Source organism: Mixophyes fleayi, chromosome 4 (assembly GCF_038048845.1).
Source record: "Mixophyes fleayi isolate aMixFle1 chromosome 4, aMixFle1.hap1, whole genome shotgun sequence".
NCBI lineage: Eukaryota > Metazoa > Chordata > Amphibia > Anura > Limnodynastidae > Mixophyes > Mixophyes fleayi.
The window spans coordinates 332,542,265-332,561,019 of NC_134405.1; the positions used below are offsets into that span (position 1 = coordinate 332,542,265).

General features: G+C 44.1%; 1 protein-coding gene across 2 annotated transcripts in view; it reads right to left on the minus strand.

Annotated features, from left to right (window-relative positions):
- Positions 1–576: 576 nt before the first annotated feature.
- STRA8 (stimulated by retinoic acid 8) overlaps positions 577–18,755 on the minus strand; it is a 45,817-nt gene continuing 27,638 nt past the window's right edge. For both annotated transcript variants that reach the window (XM_075210426.1, XM_075210427.1), the window contains exons 6-9: positions 12,638–12,926; positions 10,103–10,179; positions 9,032–9,137; positions 577–1,374 (exon numbers count right to left, since the gene is read on the minus strand). In XM_075210426.1, coding sequence (XP_075066527.1) covers positions 1,297–1,374; positions 9,032–9,137; positions 10,103–10,179; positions 12,638–12,926 — 550 coding nt within the window. In that variant the 3' untranslated portion in view covers positions 577–1,296. The remainder of the gene's footprint in view (positions 1,375–9,031; positions 9,138–10,102; positions 10,180–12,637; positions 12,927–18,755) is intronic.

Sequence of the window (18,755 nt, forward strand, 5' to 3'; positions counted from 1 at the left end):
ATGTATATATTTATTTTTAGCAGAACTATATAAAAATGTGATTTTGTTAGGACGATTATTAGATTCTGCCATGCCCAAGTTTGCGAAAAATCTTTTAGACTTGGCCAGGTCAAAATTTTTGATCCGGTGCATCCTTAAAGCATTTTTCACATTGTTACAGTGGCGGATCCAGGGGGGGGGGGGGGGTTGCTGCCGGCGGCTGCACACTGTGCAGGTCCGTTAGGCAGTGATAATGTGCTGCCCGGCTGCTCTGATTGTGTTTTAAACACAATCAGAGCAGCGGGACAGCACATTATCACTGCCTAACGGACCTGCACATACTGTGCAGCCGCCGGCAGCCTTAGAAGTTAGAAAGGGGGCGGGGCTTAAATCCCCCCCCCCCTATATCGCCAGGGGTAGAAAAAATTTCTAGATCCGCCCCTGCATTGTTAAGTTTGCTGTAAGAAGATTACAAGGTTTGTAGATAAATTTAATTTAGGTTTAATTCAGCAGCAAACAGACCAGTACTGCATTGCAAACTAATCTACCTCCACTCTATAAAGAACAACAAAAAATACATCAGAAGAGCTCACAAAGTATGTTTAACACTGTTTAATTAAACTATATATAATACAAATATTAAATTCTTAAAACATATGTACATTTATTTATAAATAGTTTCCTGTCTGACAAAAACAAAAGATAATAAAACATTAAAGTGTATATAGCATAACAAACTGATAAATATAAATAAAGGGAAATAACTTCTCGATTATAGCCAAAATCGATTTAGCTGCAACCTTTAAATATTAGTCGTTTAAATTATGCATCACCCCACTGATCTCTGAGGTAAAGAGAGGAATAGGTTAGAGAGACACAAATTCCCAAATAGGCAGTTGAGGATAGTATAAGGTGCACCCGTTTCCAACACAAAGTGGAGGCAGGAATATTGGGGGCTCAATCAGTTACCATGAGAATGCAGCCTACCATCTCTCACGTGGAACTTGTGATACTTCAGAACAAAATGGCTGCCAGTACACAATGAAGGCAGACATTCTGTAGCTTGAACATTCGGGACAACAACCTATCAGTTTACTAGGGTCAGAAAGGGAATAGGTTGCACTCTCATGAATAATGGCTGTCTTACTGTATATAAGGCGATAGTTGCACTGTAATGAAGAATTCTGTCAGCAGCCAGTTTTTGAGGTGGTGCTTGTCTTCTTTACCCTAGTGTAACCACGTAAACTTTGCGCTACTAACGTGAACAAGCTGGAGGCAGCCATGTTGATTCCCATAACATTTTTTCTTCTGAAATCTTCACAGATCGTCTATATCGTCAATGGTTTCCGTACACCTCAGAAGAACGGTCTCATAATCACACTGCAGAGCAGCAGCCTGAGGGTAGAGGAGAAGTGCATCAAATTATACTTCTCTTCAAGCAATATTATATATATTATATACACACAAACACACACACATAAAGAACACAAAATTTTTGTACTTACCGTAAAGTCTTTAACTCAACACAGTTGGGGGACATTGCTTACCATTGGGTATAGAGGGTGCTGTGTAGAGTAAGGCAATAGAAACTTGTCTAGCCTGCTCCCCTCCCTTCTATGCCCCCTCCGGCCATGTTCCTCAGGGAGGATAAAACACAAACAACAGAACATACAAACATAACTGGCAGAGCAAAGGGTGGGAGCACAGTGTACCCCAACTGTGTTAAGTGAAAGAGATTTTACGGAAAGTACAACAATCTTGTTTACACTTGCACAAAGAGTTGGGGGACACTGCTCACCATGGGGATGTTCCAAAGGTGACCCTATGAGTGCTAATGTTCAGATCGAGCGGCACGTAAGACCTTACGGACAAAACTGGCCTCTTTGGAAGCCAAGACGTGGAACCTGTAAGATCTGATGAATATGTGGACGGAAGACCAGGTAGCAGCCCTGCAAAACTGTTCAACCAAAGTCCCATTGTCACACTGCCGTAACCGGTAACCGATGTGGTAGAATGAACAGTGAGACCTTCAGGAACAGGCGATCCCTCTGAAATGTTTACGAACATCATCGAGCACCTGAAAACTGTCCGTCTTTCGTACAGAAGACGTACGATCCACATATATCCGTAAGGCCCTAACAACATCTAAGAGAGGACCAGAACCTTACTTCTTGGATTGCAGGTCCCAAGGTAAGTCAGGAATAACAATTTCCTGATTGATGTGAAATTTCAACACCACTTTTGGCTGAAAAGAAGGTAAAGTGCATAAAACCACCCTGTCGTCATGAAAGAACAGGAAAAGAGGATGTCAGGCAAGAGACGGTATTTTCGAAACTCGCCTGGCCGAAGAAATAGCTAACAAAAAAGAAACCTTCCAATTAAGCAGTTTCAAGCAAACTGACTCCAGAGGCTCAAATGGCGGTTTCTGCAATGCTGAAAGCACTAAGTTAAAGTCCCACGGTGCCACAGGAACACGGAGCGGTGGCTGTACATGTAAGACTCCTTGTAAATAAAAGTTTGCACGTCAGGCAAAAGAGCCAAACGTCTCTGAAAATACACAGACAAAGCTGACACTTGCACCTTAAGGAACGCCAGACAAAGACCTTTGTCTAAACCATCTTGAAAACACAACACACCGACCAAACAAAAAGAAAGAGCGGAAAACTTATGTGTTTTACACCAAACAATGTAGGACTTCCAAATGGTAATTACTTGAAGATGAAGGCTTTCTGGCTTTAAGCATAGTCTGAATTACTTTGTCTGAGAGACTCTTCCGTTTAAAGATCAGGGTTTCAACATCCACGCCGTTAAAGCTAACTGATCTAGGTCCTGATGAAAGTCGGGACCCTGACCAAGAAAGTCCTCCCTTCGCGGCAGTCGCCAAGGAGGATCCACGGACATGGCGAGAAGGTTTGGGTACCAGGACCTTCTTGGCCAATCTGGAGCCAAAAGAATCACTGGAACTTTTTAACATCTTCCCTTTTTTAACACTTGAGGTAACATCGGAATTAGAGGAAAGATGTATACCAACCTGAAGTTCTAACGGACCGTCATGGTATCTATCAGAAAGGTCTGAGGGTCCCGTGACCTGGTACAATATTTGTCCACCCTGTGGTTCCAGCGAGAAGCCATAAGGGCTACCTCTGGCAGACCCCATCTGTGAACCAGTTGAGGAAACACTTCCAGGGTAAGAGACCATTCCCCCTGATGAATGGAATGCCGATTCACGTAGTCTGCCTCACCCACAGTTCCGCCCATTTCATGATTTCGATAACTTCCTTTATCACCAGGGCGCTTCTTGCTCTGCCTTGATGACTTATGTAAGCCACTGCTGTGGCGCTGTCTGATTGAATTCAAATGGGTCTGTGCCAGAGTTTTGATTTGGCCTGAACTAAGGCATTGAGCACTGCCCGTAGTTTCAGAACATTGATGGGTAAGCCTGGAGTCCAAGTCCCCTGTAATCGAAGATTGACAGTGACCGCTCCCCAGCTCGAGACGCTGGCATCCATGGTCACCACAGTCCAACCCCAAATTGAGAACGGACGCCCCCCAGTGGAGATTGTCCATTCTCAGCTACCATCTCAGTGACATCCGAGTTGCGGTCGACAACCGGAAGAACTGTACAGTTAACCTGGTGTTTGCACATTTCTAATGTAGCAGAAATGCCTGATGATACGGGCGAGAGTGAAATCTTGCCCACTGAACCACCTCAAAACAAAACACCATTTGGCCCATCAGATTTATACACTGAAGCATGGACACCCGCTTGAGCGCAGGTGCCCGTGCTTCAGTGTATAACCTTTTGACACCTGGGGGTAAATGTATCTAGCTGCGAGTTTCCAGCAGGTTTGGAAAGTGGAGATGTTGCCTATAGCAACCAGATTCTAGCTGTCATTTTGTAGAATGCACTAAATAAATGATATCTAGAATCTGATTGGTTGCTATAGGCAACATCTCCACTTTCAAACCCACTGGAAACTCGCAGCTTGATACATTTACCCCCTGGGGTTGAACAGGAGCCCAGAAACATAATGCGTTGAGCAGGAATCAGACTGGACTTCTTGATGTTGAGGATCCAGCTGTGGGCTTACAACGTTACGTTTACCGCTGTCAAACGCAGATATTCCTGAAGGTAAACCTCAGAGTCTGCAGATTGTCCAGATAAGGCATAATCGTTACACCATGTAACCGAAGGATCGCAGCCAGTACCTCAGTGTCATGACTAATCAAAATGGAGAGCCTGGAATTGAAAGTGATCTTGATCCACCGCACACCTGAGGAGTTTGTGATGACCCGGCCATATTGGAACGTGAAGGAAAGTGCCCTTAATGTCTAAAGACGCCAAAAACTCGTCCTTTTCCATAGAATTTATGACAGAACAAAAGGACTCCATCTTCAAACTTGGAACCTTCAAGTGAGTGTTGAGGGCTTTGAGATTAACAATCGGATGGAAGGACAAATCTGACTTTTGTACAAGGAAGAGGTGTGAATAATAACCCAGACCCCTTTCCTCTCTTGGAACTGGGATAACTACTCCAGCTGCCACCAGAGATCTGACAACTCCTTGAAGTGCAACCTTTAGAATCGTGTCCCTGGGAAGTGGGGTAGATAGTAACCGCCTGGGGGCCGGACACTCCAGGTCCAAAATGTAGCCCCTGGAGACCACACCCCTTACCCAGGTGACTGTGGTTGAGCAAAACCACTGCTCCCGAAAGTGCAACAAATGAGTTCCCACCAGTGATGACTCTGGTGGGGGAAGCTAGCGAGTCATGCCGAGGATTTTTTACTAGGCTTAGTAATGGAACGGTCTCCAGACCAAGCCTGTCTACCTCTTTGTCCCCCCCAACCCCAACAGGGGTGGGGTTTTGACCTCATGGAGGCAAACTCTTGGATCTTCCCACAAACTGAAAGGAACAAAAACGTCTACCTTTAGGTTTGGAAGCAGCCACCGAAAGAAAGAAACCCCCCCTTCCCCTGTGGCCTGAACAATAAAGTTTTCTAAGGCCTGTCCAAATAAGGTTAACCCCTCATAGGGCAAGGTTTCCAAGGCTTTCTTGAATTCGGCGTCACTGCTGCTCTCAAATATTCGGCAGCCTCCTTTATATGATCTGCCAATGGGAACAATTCAGCTCTGGGTAGTCCTGCCTGAATACGTTCGCTCAGAGTGGATGCCCACTTTTCTACTGCCTTGATCACCCAAGCTGGGTTGCAAGGAAGCACCAGATGCTAAGTAAATGGATTTTAGAATTCCCTCGCATCTTTTGTCAGTGTTGTCATTCAAGGAAGCAGCACTCGGCAATGGTAGAACAGTATTCTTAGCCAAATGTGCAAAGGGAGCATGCAAAATCAGGCGATTCTCCCAAGACCCAATTTCCAACTCAGGAAAATGATAATTAAGTTGATACCGCCTGGGTTTGAGAAACTTGCAGTCAGGTTTAGTTCTAGCTTCTCCCCAATTGTCTAAAAATTGGGGGATGGGGGAAAGAAGACCGTTCGTTTCTTAGACCTTTTAAACATAGACGTCTGGGTCACATCTTTGTCAGTATTGGCGATATCGAGCACTTGCTTCACTGCCAGCATCAGGTCCTAAAATCCATGTTTACTAGAATAATCCTCTTCTCACACAGACAAATCTTCACAGTTAAATTCGTCAAGCACAAAACCAAAGATGGCTTAGTATCCGAGTCCCCTAAGTCTTGAGTGAGATTCTTACGCAGTCTAGTAGTAGATGCAGCCTGAAAAACCTTCTCGAGAGAAGCAAACACTCTAGTCATGCCTTGCACTGATCGGTCTAAATTTTGCATCCAAAGAGGAGTTTGGGATGTCCCATCTGAAGCGGGTAGCAACTGAGATGCCAGTCCCGAGGTAAGGGCATCAGGGAAGAAATAAAGGTTTCAGCACCTACTGTTCCAAAGCGTGGGTTGTCTCTCAAATTCTGAAATGGGCCACGTTAGTTCCTTGGCCCATGCTGGATCCACACCTCAGCAGCTCCTACAGATGAGTGCGGACACAGGTACTCGGCCTCACAGTCAGGACACAGGCTGTCCAGGTCTGACCATCCAGAAGGTAGTTTTGATTGACACCTGGAGCAGTTGAAATAAACCACTGTGACAGCATCTGCAGCCGCTGTCCCCAGGGTGGCCTGCAATGCTGCCCCGGACAGCGGCTGGGTCCCTAGGCAAATTTCTGATGCTAGGTGACCCTTTTCCTCGGGACCAGCAATTTTTAAAGGGGCGGCACTAAAGCGCCATAGGCGATCTCCCTATATGCTCACGGCGGTGTTCATCTAGTGAACGCCGCTGTCACCAACTAAACTAAATAAAACACAAATGTAAAAAAAATTAAAGATTAAAAGATTAAACTAAAAACATGCCCACTATAAAAAAAAAATGAGGAAGGGGGCCGGAGGGGGCAGGCTAGACAAGCTTTTAGTGCCTTAGTCCACACAGGGCCCTCTATCCCCCATGGTGAGCAGTGTCCCCCAACTGCTTGTGCAAGTGAGATATATATGTGTGTGACAGCAGTCTACACCAGATGCTGTACCGCATTGTGACCAGTGGGGGCAGCACACTGATAACTCAGCACCAGATCGCATTTATTAGGCAGCAGTGCTGAAGAAAAACTTAGTCATGAACCACCGCTCAGGTTCTTCTGGAGGTTAATCATGTTTAAAACTAGTTCCTCTCCTGATACCATGTGGGAAAATATTTACTGCTACAATAGACTTGTAATACCTACTGTACTAAGCAGTCTGACCACCAGATTTAGGCCCCGCCCCTTTCTAGCATCTTAGGCTGCCGACGGCTGCAGACTATGTGCAGGTCCGTCCAGCCGTGACAGGCAGGGACAGTGTGCTGCCCGGCTGCTCTGATTGTGTTTTAAACACAGTCAGAGCAGCCGGGCAGCACACTGTCCCTACCTGTCACGGCTGGACGGACCTGCACATACTGTGCAGCCGTCGGCAGCAAGTGTCTGCTAGGGGGGGCGATCGCCCCGATCGCCCCCCCTGGATTCGCCACTGGTGCTATGTAGTGTAGGGCACAGCTTAGTGAACTAACTACCAGCAATGATGGAAGCCGCACACTTTCCCTCACAGCCATTGTGTAAAACAGGGGTGGCTTGGAGGGAGTAGGGGGAGTATTGCCCTCCTGATCGCCTGCAACAAGGAGCTGTTATCTGGTTAGTGAAAAGAATACACAGGTGAAAGGTAATCTCAGTGTGAGCTGCATTTCTAAACAAACATGGATTTGTGCCTATTTATGTGATAGTGTTTCATCATAAGCAAGACCTTTACTACAAGTCATTTTAACAATGACATGAGACACTGGCACACCTGGGGGTAAATGTATCAAGCTGAGAGTTTTCCGGTGGGTTTGAAAAACCAATAAGATTCTAGCTACCATTTATTTAGTACATTCTACAAAATGACAGCTAGAATCTGATTGGTTGCTATAGGTAACATCTCCACTTTTCATACCTGTCGAAAAACTCGCAGCTTGATACATTTTTACCCCCTGGTCTTTCACAGAAATCACTGAATAATCAGATTGATAACCACATTGATGATTGAATTGGACAGAATTGGTTGTTCAGGGATTGTGTGTGTGTTAGGGAATTTAGACTGTAAGCTCCAATGGGGCTGGGACTGATGTGAGTTCTCTGTACAGCGCTGCGGAATCAGTGGCGCTATATAAGTAGTGATGATGAAATAGTTGATGGTGATAAGAAAAGCCGTAATACAGATCTGCTGATGTATGTAATATGTCTGTGTCACTTACAAGTCAACTGATCTCCTCTCTTAACTTCCCTGACTGCACAAGGCAGCCCATTATCCTTTCACCATGATACAGTGTGACAGAGAAAACACTGCTCTTATTATCGTTTAATTTAATGCACTAGAGGCGTGGAATTGGGAGAATAATTGAATGACGAAAGAGGCTGTCAATTATCACCCCCAAAGCTCCCTCGTATTTCAAAAGAAACCCATGCTGCCCCCTACTTAAAGCTGTAATAACCCTATCAGATCTAAGGGTCTGTGTATCATGTTCATGCAGAAGGTGAAAGATACCAGAGGTAGCATGAGTGAAAATGTCTTTATGTGAGGTCACATGACTATTTCTGATTGATTTAATCTATTCTTACGGGAAGCACGTGGATCTGTCTATCAAGGTGGGGGCATCTGCATTGTTGGGGGGGGGGGGGGGCGGACAGGTCAAAAGTATGCGGAATGGGCGGAGTGGGATGGATGTTGTCAAGTTGCTTCTACATGGACGACAAAAACAAGACTTTCAGTTGCAGGACGTGATATTTACATGAGCTTCAATTGATGAACATTAAAACTCATTTTCTCGTTCATTAATCCAGCTTTGAGTGGGCTAGATTCTGAAATAAGTTTTAACAAATTTCCCATCATGCACATGTCCGTCTGGACCACTATCACACACAAAGGTACTACCGAAATGGGAAGTAGACACGTACCTATGTTAAGTGCAAGACAGACAACTCTGTGGATTTGTGGATAATTTGTGCATAATGAAACACGTCGAGTTTCTGGATACTTTGCGGTTAGTTCTTCACCTTACTGGCCCGTGTTGGGGCTTGTTTATGTGATCTGCTTATGTTTTATTTTATTGTAAACAGGACTCCAGAAAAAAAGGTTTTTCTCCTTAAAATTAAACTACAGTCTCTTTTCTATAGTTTGGCTGGTTACCCACTAGCACTAAAATAATGCCAGTGGCGTTTGCAATTGTGTTTGGCATGCTGTGTGTAAGCAGCACTTACACCTTCATTCAGGGTGGATGGTGGGGCACAAGGCAGGACAATCCATTGACCCCCTCACTTCAGTGAACATCCAACGAATGGCGGAAGTGGGTATGGGCGGGAAAAAGGAATCAACAGGTTTCATCTGCATCCCCGATTGCATGCTTTTACTGGTGTTAGAAATGCCAGTAATTGCATGTTTTATATTAACGGTGGGTAACAGGTTAAAACATTTTGTGAAAAGGCATTCTGGTCTAAAGACTAAAAACTGGCCAATGGAGAGCCATGTTACCTGGGTGAAGGACGAGAGCCTGGTCCTCAGGAAACCAGTGATCTGCTGATAGAGCTGAGTATCTCCTTCAGGACTCTCCCATGGAGAGCTTCCATGCGTGGAACTTCTGCAAATCAAAAATATACTATTCACGCAAACCAGACAATACTCAGCCTAGACGGTGCATGTAAGAAGCATTTTAAAGTGGATCAATCCAGTGAGAATCCTACCAATTGTGGGGTAAAGATTTGTATCTTGAATAAAAGTTTTAGCAAAGTATCTACCATCCCAGCTAAAGCATTTTTCAAGTCACTTTTGTTGCAACTTACAGATAATTATCCTCTAACTTACTGTATCCATCCTTAGCCTCGACAACCAATTCCATGGTGCAGTTGTGAGTTTCTCGGAAGTGAGATATAAGCACAAAGCAGATCGTTGTCAAGGAAAGTCGAACCAAAGAATAGACAGCGAGGTATGGATGCAGCAAGATCTTCCAGAGTGTAAGCATATTTTCAATAATATGGCTGAAAAATGTATTTTTTTGTCGTGAGTGAACACCCTTTTATGTGATGCCTTAAAGGGCTAACAGATGTGGATTAGTAGAGATTTACCAGACTTGTCTACTACGTAAAGCGAAACCTCTTCTGTAGGGAGGAAGTCTAAACCATTTGAATACACAAAGTGAAAGTAATATTAAACCATAACGAAATGACCCAATAAAGCATATAAATATATAATTAAACCATGATCTTTTCATGAAAAGCATGGCGCATAAAGAGAGAAAGCACTTTAAAGGATTATAAACCTTTTTGCTTAATATTTAATTGTTGTCTTATAACTTAGAGCTGTAGAGTATACAACTAATCATTAACACTGTAAATACACCAAAGAAAGAGGAGTATATGTATCAAACTTTCTAAAAAGGAAAAGTGGAGATGTTGCCTATAGCAACCAATCAGATTCTGGCTATCATGTTCTAGTACATCCTAGATATGACAACTAAAATCTGTTTGGTTGCTAGGGGCAACACCTCCAATGTTCCATTTTAGAAGCACAATTCACTTTGCACCAAAACAGCATGCAGATTATTACCTGGGGCTAGACATCGTCTGAGTCACATGGTTATCCAGAAAACCAGCGGCCACATCAAATGCATCTTCAAAGAGAACCTTGATATGATTGAAAAACATACATGATAACCAAAACCTTTAAGTACATAAATCTTGCGACATTTTATCCTCTGGACAGTAAACAACACATATATTTTTTTTTAAACTTAATAAATTTTATTGCCATTGAAAAAACTATTTTGGAAAAAAAATAACACTAACAAATATAAAAAGTTAACTTCACAAAGGGGGAAAAGGCTGAACAAGGGAAAGTGTGTGGGGGTGGGAAAGTGAAATTAAATATAACGTTAACCTCAATGAGAAGACAAAAATGAGCATAATGTGTTGATGAGCAACAGTTCAGTAATTCTCGTTAATCTGAGGGAACGATGTGGGTCCAGATGGTTCGACAAACCATGGGTTCCTCTTAATCAGAGGGGAAGAAGTGGATGTTGAGAATTTAAACCCCAATGGTTCCATGCCTAACTTCTTTGAATCTTGGATATGATTTTAGAGAGAGGTGGGGGTAACTGGGTTTATCCATTGCTGGTGGCCCTAGTGTATGGTCTGGTACATATCTAATGTGGTGTTGGAGCTGGGGGCTAGTGGTGGAGAAGAGCCATTTCTGGAAGAGGTTGAAGTCTTGTGCTAGTGACCTGGTTTATCAAGTCAAACACTTACACCCAGAGAGCCCGTATGTTTGGTCAGCTCCAGAGTGTGTGTATGAGGGTTCCAGTCTTGTCAAAAGTGTTCCCATTCTTCATTAGACACGGAAAGTTGCAGGTCTATTTCCCATTTAGATTGTATTGATAATTTATTTGATTCCCTAGGATTGTGTACCGAGAGGAAGTTCCACCATTTATAGTTTAAGGAAGAGAAAATCTGACCTACATGAGGTTGAGGAGGTTTCAAAAAAAGGGGGTTTTGTTGCTTGTGTATGAATCCAATGGCATATCTGTAAGTATTTATAAAGTTCAGAGAGGGGATGTGGTATTTATCCTGCAGATGAGCAAAACACAGAAGTGAGAAGACTTCGAAAATATCAAGTGTGTTGACAATGCCCAGGTTATGCCAAGGAATCAGATGTAGATTCACAATTCATTTTGATAAGGCCAATATGGAAAGGCGGGAAGAAGGGAGCGAGTATTCATGGTTAGAGTAAAACACTTTATCCCAGACTTCGAAGGAGTGAGTTATTCTCCGTAAAGTGGCCTTGTTCACACGTCTATATTTCATCGATCCTCCGGTGAAAAAAAGTTATAGTCATGATTTTCAATTTCAATCACCGGTTTTTGAGGGGGGGATAGCCTTTAAGTTAAGTTGGTCCAGTAAGCATATAAAGACTTTATAAAGACTTTATAGTAAAATGTATCCACTGTAGTACATCATTTATTCTCTAAATACTGTGCATTTTTCATCAATGTGTACAAATGCGCTATATGGTAAACAAGCAGCTCCAAGTGACACAGGATCACAAGTTGTATGACAAAAAAATATGGTATGGGTAAACTGCAGATTCTTGGTATGGAACTGGGCAAACTAAACCCAAACTAAGGTCCCTACCATCCGGCCCAGCATCTGCCTGCCTTCTCAAGCAGGTGTCATGCGCTAATCGTGGAGAGACCTAAAGCTGAGGGGAGGAAAAAAAGACCTTGGTCTCAGAGGCGGAACTAGCAAGCTGTGGGCCCCGATGCAGGGAGGCGGGAACCGGGGCCCCTGACTCTCTGCATCTGCCATGCAGCGGGACCCACTAATCTCCATGGGCTCTGGTGCTCGGTACCTGCCGCACCAATGGTAGTTCTGCCACTGCTTGGCCTAAATCGTGTCCACGATCAATGCCAGAAAATGAATTCTGTACATGAGGACCAGAGAGGGCTTCGGGTGGCTCAATAAGGTTAAGATATACAAAGTAATCTGATGTAGGTGTAGGTTGGTTGCACTCTCATGTCTGGATGGGGACTTGAGTCATCCAAGTAGGGGAAGACTGACTCTTTGCAGTCCAAGAACCTCTGTTACCATTTCCAACACCTTTATAAACATCCACTGACAATAACTGGCCAAACGTGAGCGCTACAAACTGAAGGCGATGTCCTGGACCACAATACCAAGGAACTTCTGGTGTGAGACGCTGATAGAGGCGTGGAAGTAAGCATTCTTGATATCAACGTAGAAGAGAAACGTAACATCATCAATGGATACTACCACTGAATGCAGGTAGAGAAGCCGGATTACAATCAGAGATATTTCCGTCCTGCTTTCTATTGCAGGGTAATTAACATGAACAAAGTAAGGCTCTGCAGTGCCTGAGAAGAAAGAAAATAGAAAATAAATAAGAGAATGACAGGCTTCTAGGACTGGTCCTAGGTGCACCCCCTAAGGACACAATGGAAATACTGAATTATTTATTTCAGTAAACAAACTCCTGGAGGCAGCGTTTATACCCATCTTCCTGCATCCCCCAGAGTGACACATGACAATTTAGGATTTTCTGTATTACTATACTGTTATCATCACTTACTTCTTCAGGAGTGGAAGATAGAAATGAGCTTGTAGCCTCTTGACTCTCTGCTCCGCTGTCTCTTATGCCGCCATTGGTGCAGCCTGCATCTGAAGGGTAGGCAAGAGAGCAAGGAGTACTCCTAGCTTGGGGGATTTCATACTGATAAATGTTGGCTTTCCCCTCCTGGAGAAGGTCTTGCCAAAGACTGGAAATGGCTTTGGAAACCACGGGATGTGTAATCTGCTCTGGGGACACTACTGTATTCTCTATTAACATATCTACTGTATGCTTGTAGAAGTGCAGGTACCTGTATAAGAGAAAGAGTTATCCTCATTAACTTGGTGTCTTACAGAAGCAAAATAGAAGCATTGCAAACGATTATCAGGATTTAAACTAAAATATGTTGTTTGGAGTGTTACATAGACCCTTTAACTGAACATCCTCTTCTACACCAACCACCATGTGCTTCTTGCTCGACATAAGGAGGGAGAGATAGATCTCAAGAGGTTTAAATGTCTATCAGAGATCTATAATCAGTCGTTGTGTATCATTGATCTGAATAATACACATGAAGTAATTGGAGCCTTTGTACATAACTCATATGTCCACCATGTTTTATTTCACTTCTCTGCAGAAGGTTGCCATGATAAAAGGGAGGAGCGGCCAATAGATGACAGCCTGTCAGACTTGGTGGATTCATATACATGGGCAGAGCCAGTGAGATCACTGAAGTTTAAGTAACTGCCGGTTGATAGAAGTGTATTGGGGGAGGTTGTATGTGTTTCTTTTCTAGATAACCCTCTACTTCTAGCACCATCTGTTACTTACAGTATAAATTGATGGAGGGATGTCTGTTTTCTCTATCTCTGATAGATTTCTGCCAAGCGATCAAATTACATATTTGAATCTCTACAGCAGGATTTCCCCTATCCATTCCTCAGGGAGCCCCAACGGTGCATGTTTTCCATATTTGCTTGCTGGAGTGCAGGTGTATTTATTACTGACCATCATAATTGCGACAACAGTAAGAATGACATCAACATACAGACTGCTTTAATTACCAAAACGAAGGAAATCAGACTTCTTCAAACAATGACATAGAAGCATTCCGACTGCTCTAATTACTGACATGGAGTAAATCAGACTTGCAGGAAAAGTGACATTGAAACATTCCGAGGAAGGAACATACAGGCACTGAGGTTTACGTCACTTGAAATAGCCAGACTTACATTGCTGCTATTAAGGGGGCAAATCTAGAACCCGGAGGCTGAATGTTTTTTTTTTTAGCAAGGGTTGTACATTACCCAGGCACCGGGTCGTTCCCATTGTTGTCGCAATGATGCTGTTCGGAAAAATGACTACCACCGGCTGACACATTGTAACAAATCCACAGGTTTTACTAATTATCTCAATTATGACTTGGAAAAGCTGCTCTGTTAGGGCTCCCTGAAGACTTGATTTGATAGACCCTGCTGTACAGTAATGGCAGCTGAGGCTCCCAGGTCATAAAATATTCTTGCAGTAACGTCTTTTTCCAACCATATTGGAGAACCATCAAATTAAAGGTGCTTTGAATCTCCAGTTCACTTTAAAATTACCTGCTTATAGGTGTTCTCCTAAAATATTCATTTAAAACTATATATACCGCCTTATATTACTAGCTTCCTTTTCAAATTTTAGCTGCCTAATATATCGTGTAATATAAGATATGGCTAAATAGCGTAGAAATAAGCTAGAATTACAAAAAAGAAAAGAAAAGGAAATAAAAGGGGATTTTTTACTCACCGTAAAATCCATTTCTCCGAATCTACTGGGGGACACTGCGACAATAGGATATAGTAGGTGGATTTGGAGCCAGGGCACTTTAAATCTTACACTTTAAGAGTAGCTCCTCTCGTACTATGCCCCACCCATCTGGACCCATCTTCAGTTTTATCACAAAGAGTGGACCTATTTAGGCGTAACAACGAAATACCTAGAATGTAAACAACCAAATAATCAGAGCAAAGGGAGGGAACACAATGTCACCCAACGGACTCAAAGAAACGGATTTTACTGTGAATAAAAATTCCTCATCTCTCTTTCATGCCATTGGGGTACACTGCGACAATGGGGACATTCCAAAGCTCCCCCTAAGGGTGGGATTGCTCTGAAACAGCTACGTTGAAGACTTTGTGCATAAAAGTCCTACATCCTGGGACGCAAAACCTACAACTTGTAAAATTCGGCTAAGGTGCGGACATACGACCACATAACGGCCAGGCACAATGGTCCGGCCAAAACTCCATGATGCGTTGCCCAGGATGAACCAACTGAACCGGTTGAATGAGCCTCCAATTGAGCCAACACAGGTCTAGCCACCTCAATGTAAGCCAAACGATTAGTGGATATTATAGCAATAGATTGCTTAAATTTCGTCCAACCACGCTTATGTGCATCAATAGAAAAAGAAAAGGTTATTGGTCTTATGAACTGAAGCTGTACAGTCCACATAGCATCTGAGAGCATGAACCACTTCCAGAAGAAACATCAGAATTTGGAGACTTAGGACAAAATGTCAGAACAACAACAATCTCCTGGTTCAAGTGAAAACTGAGAGATTCTTTTCAGCAACAAAGAGGTTTGTGCGAAGCAACGCTCTCTTTCAGGAGACATAGCGGAGATCAACCATTTTTAAGGGCTCAAAGGGCACTCATATAAGCACCAAGAGCACTAAAGGTCAGATCCCATGGTTCAACAGGATGTATAAAGGCGGGCTGAACACATAGAGAAACCCTTGTAAGAAAGTCTGCACAAGTCACAGTAATGCTAACCCTAACGCTGAAAGAAAATTGATAACAAGAGTCTTAAAACAAACTGTGAAGTGTGAAAACTGTGACCTTCACACCACAGAAAACAAGCTTTCCGTACAAAGTAGTAATTCGTAGAGGATAATAGTTTCCTCACCTTAATCATTTGACTGCACACCCTTGTGGGAAAAACCCCTGGACTGAAGGATCATGGTCTCAGAAGCCACACCATTAAAGCCAGACAACTTTAAGAGTGCCGCCAAAGAGAACCTTGGACCAGAAGAATTGGACTAAGAGGTAACTGACAAGGCGGATCTACAACCATCTGTCACTCACCGGACTGTGAGTGCCGCTTCTTGTGTGTTTAGGAACCGTGGCCGTCCACCATCCTGAGGGTCTGCGCATGTGCAGCCCTTTCAAACCTTCAGTACCCGTTGCTTTTAGTTAATTGGCTGATCAGGCAACACTCCCTATTTAAAGCACCTGTGGTCTATACCTCGTTGCCTGATCTTGGAGTCTCATTCCCCATGAGCCTCTGAAGGTGTTCCTGTGTTTCCTCGTGTATTCAGCTCCTGCTGATTCCTGTTGTTCGTTTGTGGTTTCCAGACCACTTCAACTCTCCTGTGTTCATCGTGACTGCACCAGCTGATTCCTATCCGCTGCCTCCGTGCTTCTACAGTATCCTGCTCACTTCAACTCTCCTGTGTTCATCGTGACTGCACCAGCTGATTCCTATCCGCTGCCTCCGTGCTTCTACAGTATCCTGCTGACTTCAACTCTCCTGTGTTCATCGTGACTGCACCAGCTGATTCCTATCCGCTGCCTCCGTGCTTCTACAGTATCCTGCTCACTTCAACTCTCCTGTGTTCATCGTGACTGCACCAGCTGATTCCTATCCGCTGCCTTCGTGCTTCTACAGTATCCTGTTCACTTCAACTCTCCTGTGTTCATCGTGACTGCACCAGCTGATTCCTATCCGCTGCCTCCGTGCTTCTACAGAGTCCTGCTCACCTCAACTCTGCAATGTTCATCGTGTCTGCAGCCAGCTGATTCCTATCCGCTGTCTCCGTGCTTCTACAGTGTTCCTGCTCATTTCAACTCGCCTGTCTTCATCGGGTCAGCGCTTCGCTGCTTTCATCTCAGCTACTGGTTATCAGACCGCCTCAACTCTCCCGTGTTCTCCAGGTGTCCAGTTCCATATTACTACTGCTTCCTGAGTATTGCCTTGTTCTTGCTGGTCTACCTACCGTGCACTGCACCAACTTGGTTATCGCTTCCATCTTCCAGTGGTCTCTCCTCCTGCCGGCCTTCAGCCGCTCAGGTATCCCTGCACGTCTCTCTGACAGCCTGCTCTCCTGAACCACGGTATGCATACTTCTCATTGACTGTGCTTGTGTATTGCATATCTAGCTGGACTGAGTTTGTTCTCCTCCGGAGTTCCTATCCACTGAGACTATTGCTATCATTTGACTGTGTTTCCTATTTGCCTGGATAGTTATTGTGACTCTGTATATTTGTGCAGTGCTGCTCAGTTATTATTATATTGTGCATATCATCGTGGGATCAAGTTCTGTGTGCCCGTGTATACTCTGCATTGCATTCATCTCCTCGTGCTCCTCCTCACATATATATTGCAGTGGTACAACTTGCTAGATGCAGACCACTGTCTCCTGTTCCGTGACACCAGTTTCAAGTATCCTCTCACATAGCAGTGGTACAACTTGCTAACGCAGACCACTGACTCCCCTGATACCTTCACCTGGATTCCATTCCTTCACCTAGACAGCGGTATAACTTGCTATACGCAGACCACTGACTCTCACCACCTCCTCGTTACTCCTGGACATTCCTCCTCACTATAGCAGTGGTACAACTTCCTATCCGCAGACCACTGACTACCCTCACGTTTCCTTGTCCATCTAGTTCCTCGTGTACAGTTATCTACCTATTACCAGTGCTGCTAGTCATAGACTTTTCTCGAGCATTCTCTTACCATCTGCTGTCTCCTGTTCCGTGGTCATCCCGCTACCAGAGTACCATATTACCAACTATACTGCTCTGGTAGGTCCATCATCTGGTGATACCTGGGTAAAAACTCCTAGTGCCCGTGACAGTAAGATCAGGCCATGACAGACCCAGATTCGGAACCTACAGCTAAAGAGATGCTGCAGCATCTGGTTACCCGTATGGAACAACAGGATGCTCGCCAACAGCTGTTGCTGCAATGTTACCAGGCATTAGTGTCCCAAGGGACATCTGGGCCAAATATCACAGCTACTGTTGATGCTCCTGTGCTTTCCTGCGTTTCCCCAGTGCTATCCCAGGTGTCTACGGCTTCCACGCTTCACCTGCCTACTCCGTCAAAGTATGATGGAGACCCCAAAACATGTAGAGGTTTTCTCAATCTATGCTCAGTTCATTTTGAGCTCCAACCTCAAAATTTTTCTACTCATCGTTCCAGAGTGGCCTATCTCATTTTCTTGTTTTCCGGACAAGCTCTCGCATGGGCTTCCCCTCTGTGGGAAAGAAATGATCCATTATTACAGGATAGTGTCAAATTTATTTCCACGTTCCGAAGTGTATTTGATGAACCAGGTTGTGTCATTTCCGCTGCATCCAGCATCCTCCGTCTACGTCAGGGTTCTCGTACAGTAGGCCAGTACGTCATTCAATTTAGGATATTAGCCTCTGAACTTCAGTGGAACACTGAAGCGTTAATTGCTGCCTTCTGGCAGGGGCTTTCTGATAAAATTAAAGATGCACTGACTACTCAAGAATTACCTACTTCTCTAGAAGATTTGATTTCTCTTTGCCACCGTGTAGACATGAGATTAAGTGAAAGAGAGTCTGAAAAAACAACTTCAGTTAAAGCACCTCTTCGCTCAAGTCCTCAACTTCGCCCAGCTTCATCTCCGGTGATACCCATGGAGATATGACGCTCCAAATTAACGTCAGAGGAGAGGGACCGAAGAGTAAAGAATAGACTTTGTATCTATTGTGCTGATTCCACACATATGCTCAGTTCATGCCCTAAGAAATCGGGAAATGCCAGGCCATAACCAGTTCTGGAGAGGTGAGGTTAGGGTCCCTGGAGTCCTCTCCATGTTCTACGAAATTAAAAGTCTGCGCTTTTGATGTTACAGTTTCCTTTGGTACCAAATCCTTTAAGTCCCAAGCACTTATTGACTCTGGAGCTGCGGGAAACTTTATTTCTAAATCCCTCGTGAATCAATGGTCCCTACCAGTGATTACCTTGAAGACACCTATTACTGTGACTGCTATTGATGGATCACGCATTATCAATGGTCTCATCACCCAGAGTACGTCTCCAGTAACCCTTCAGATTG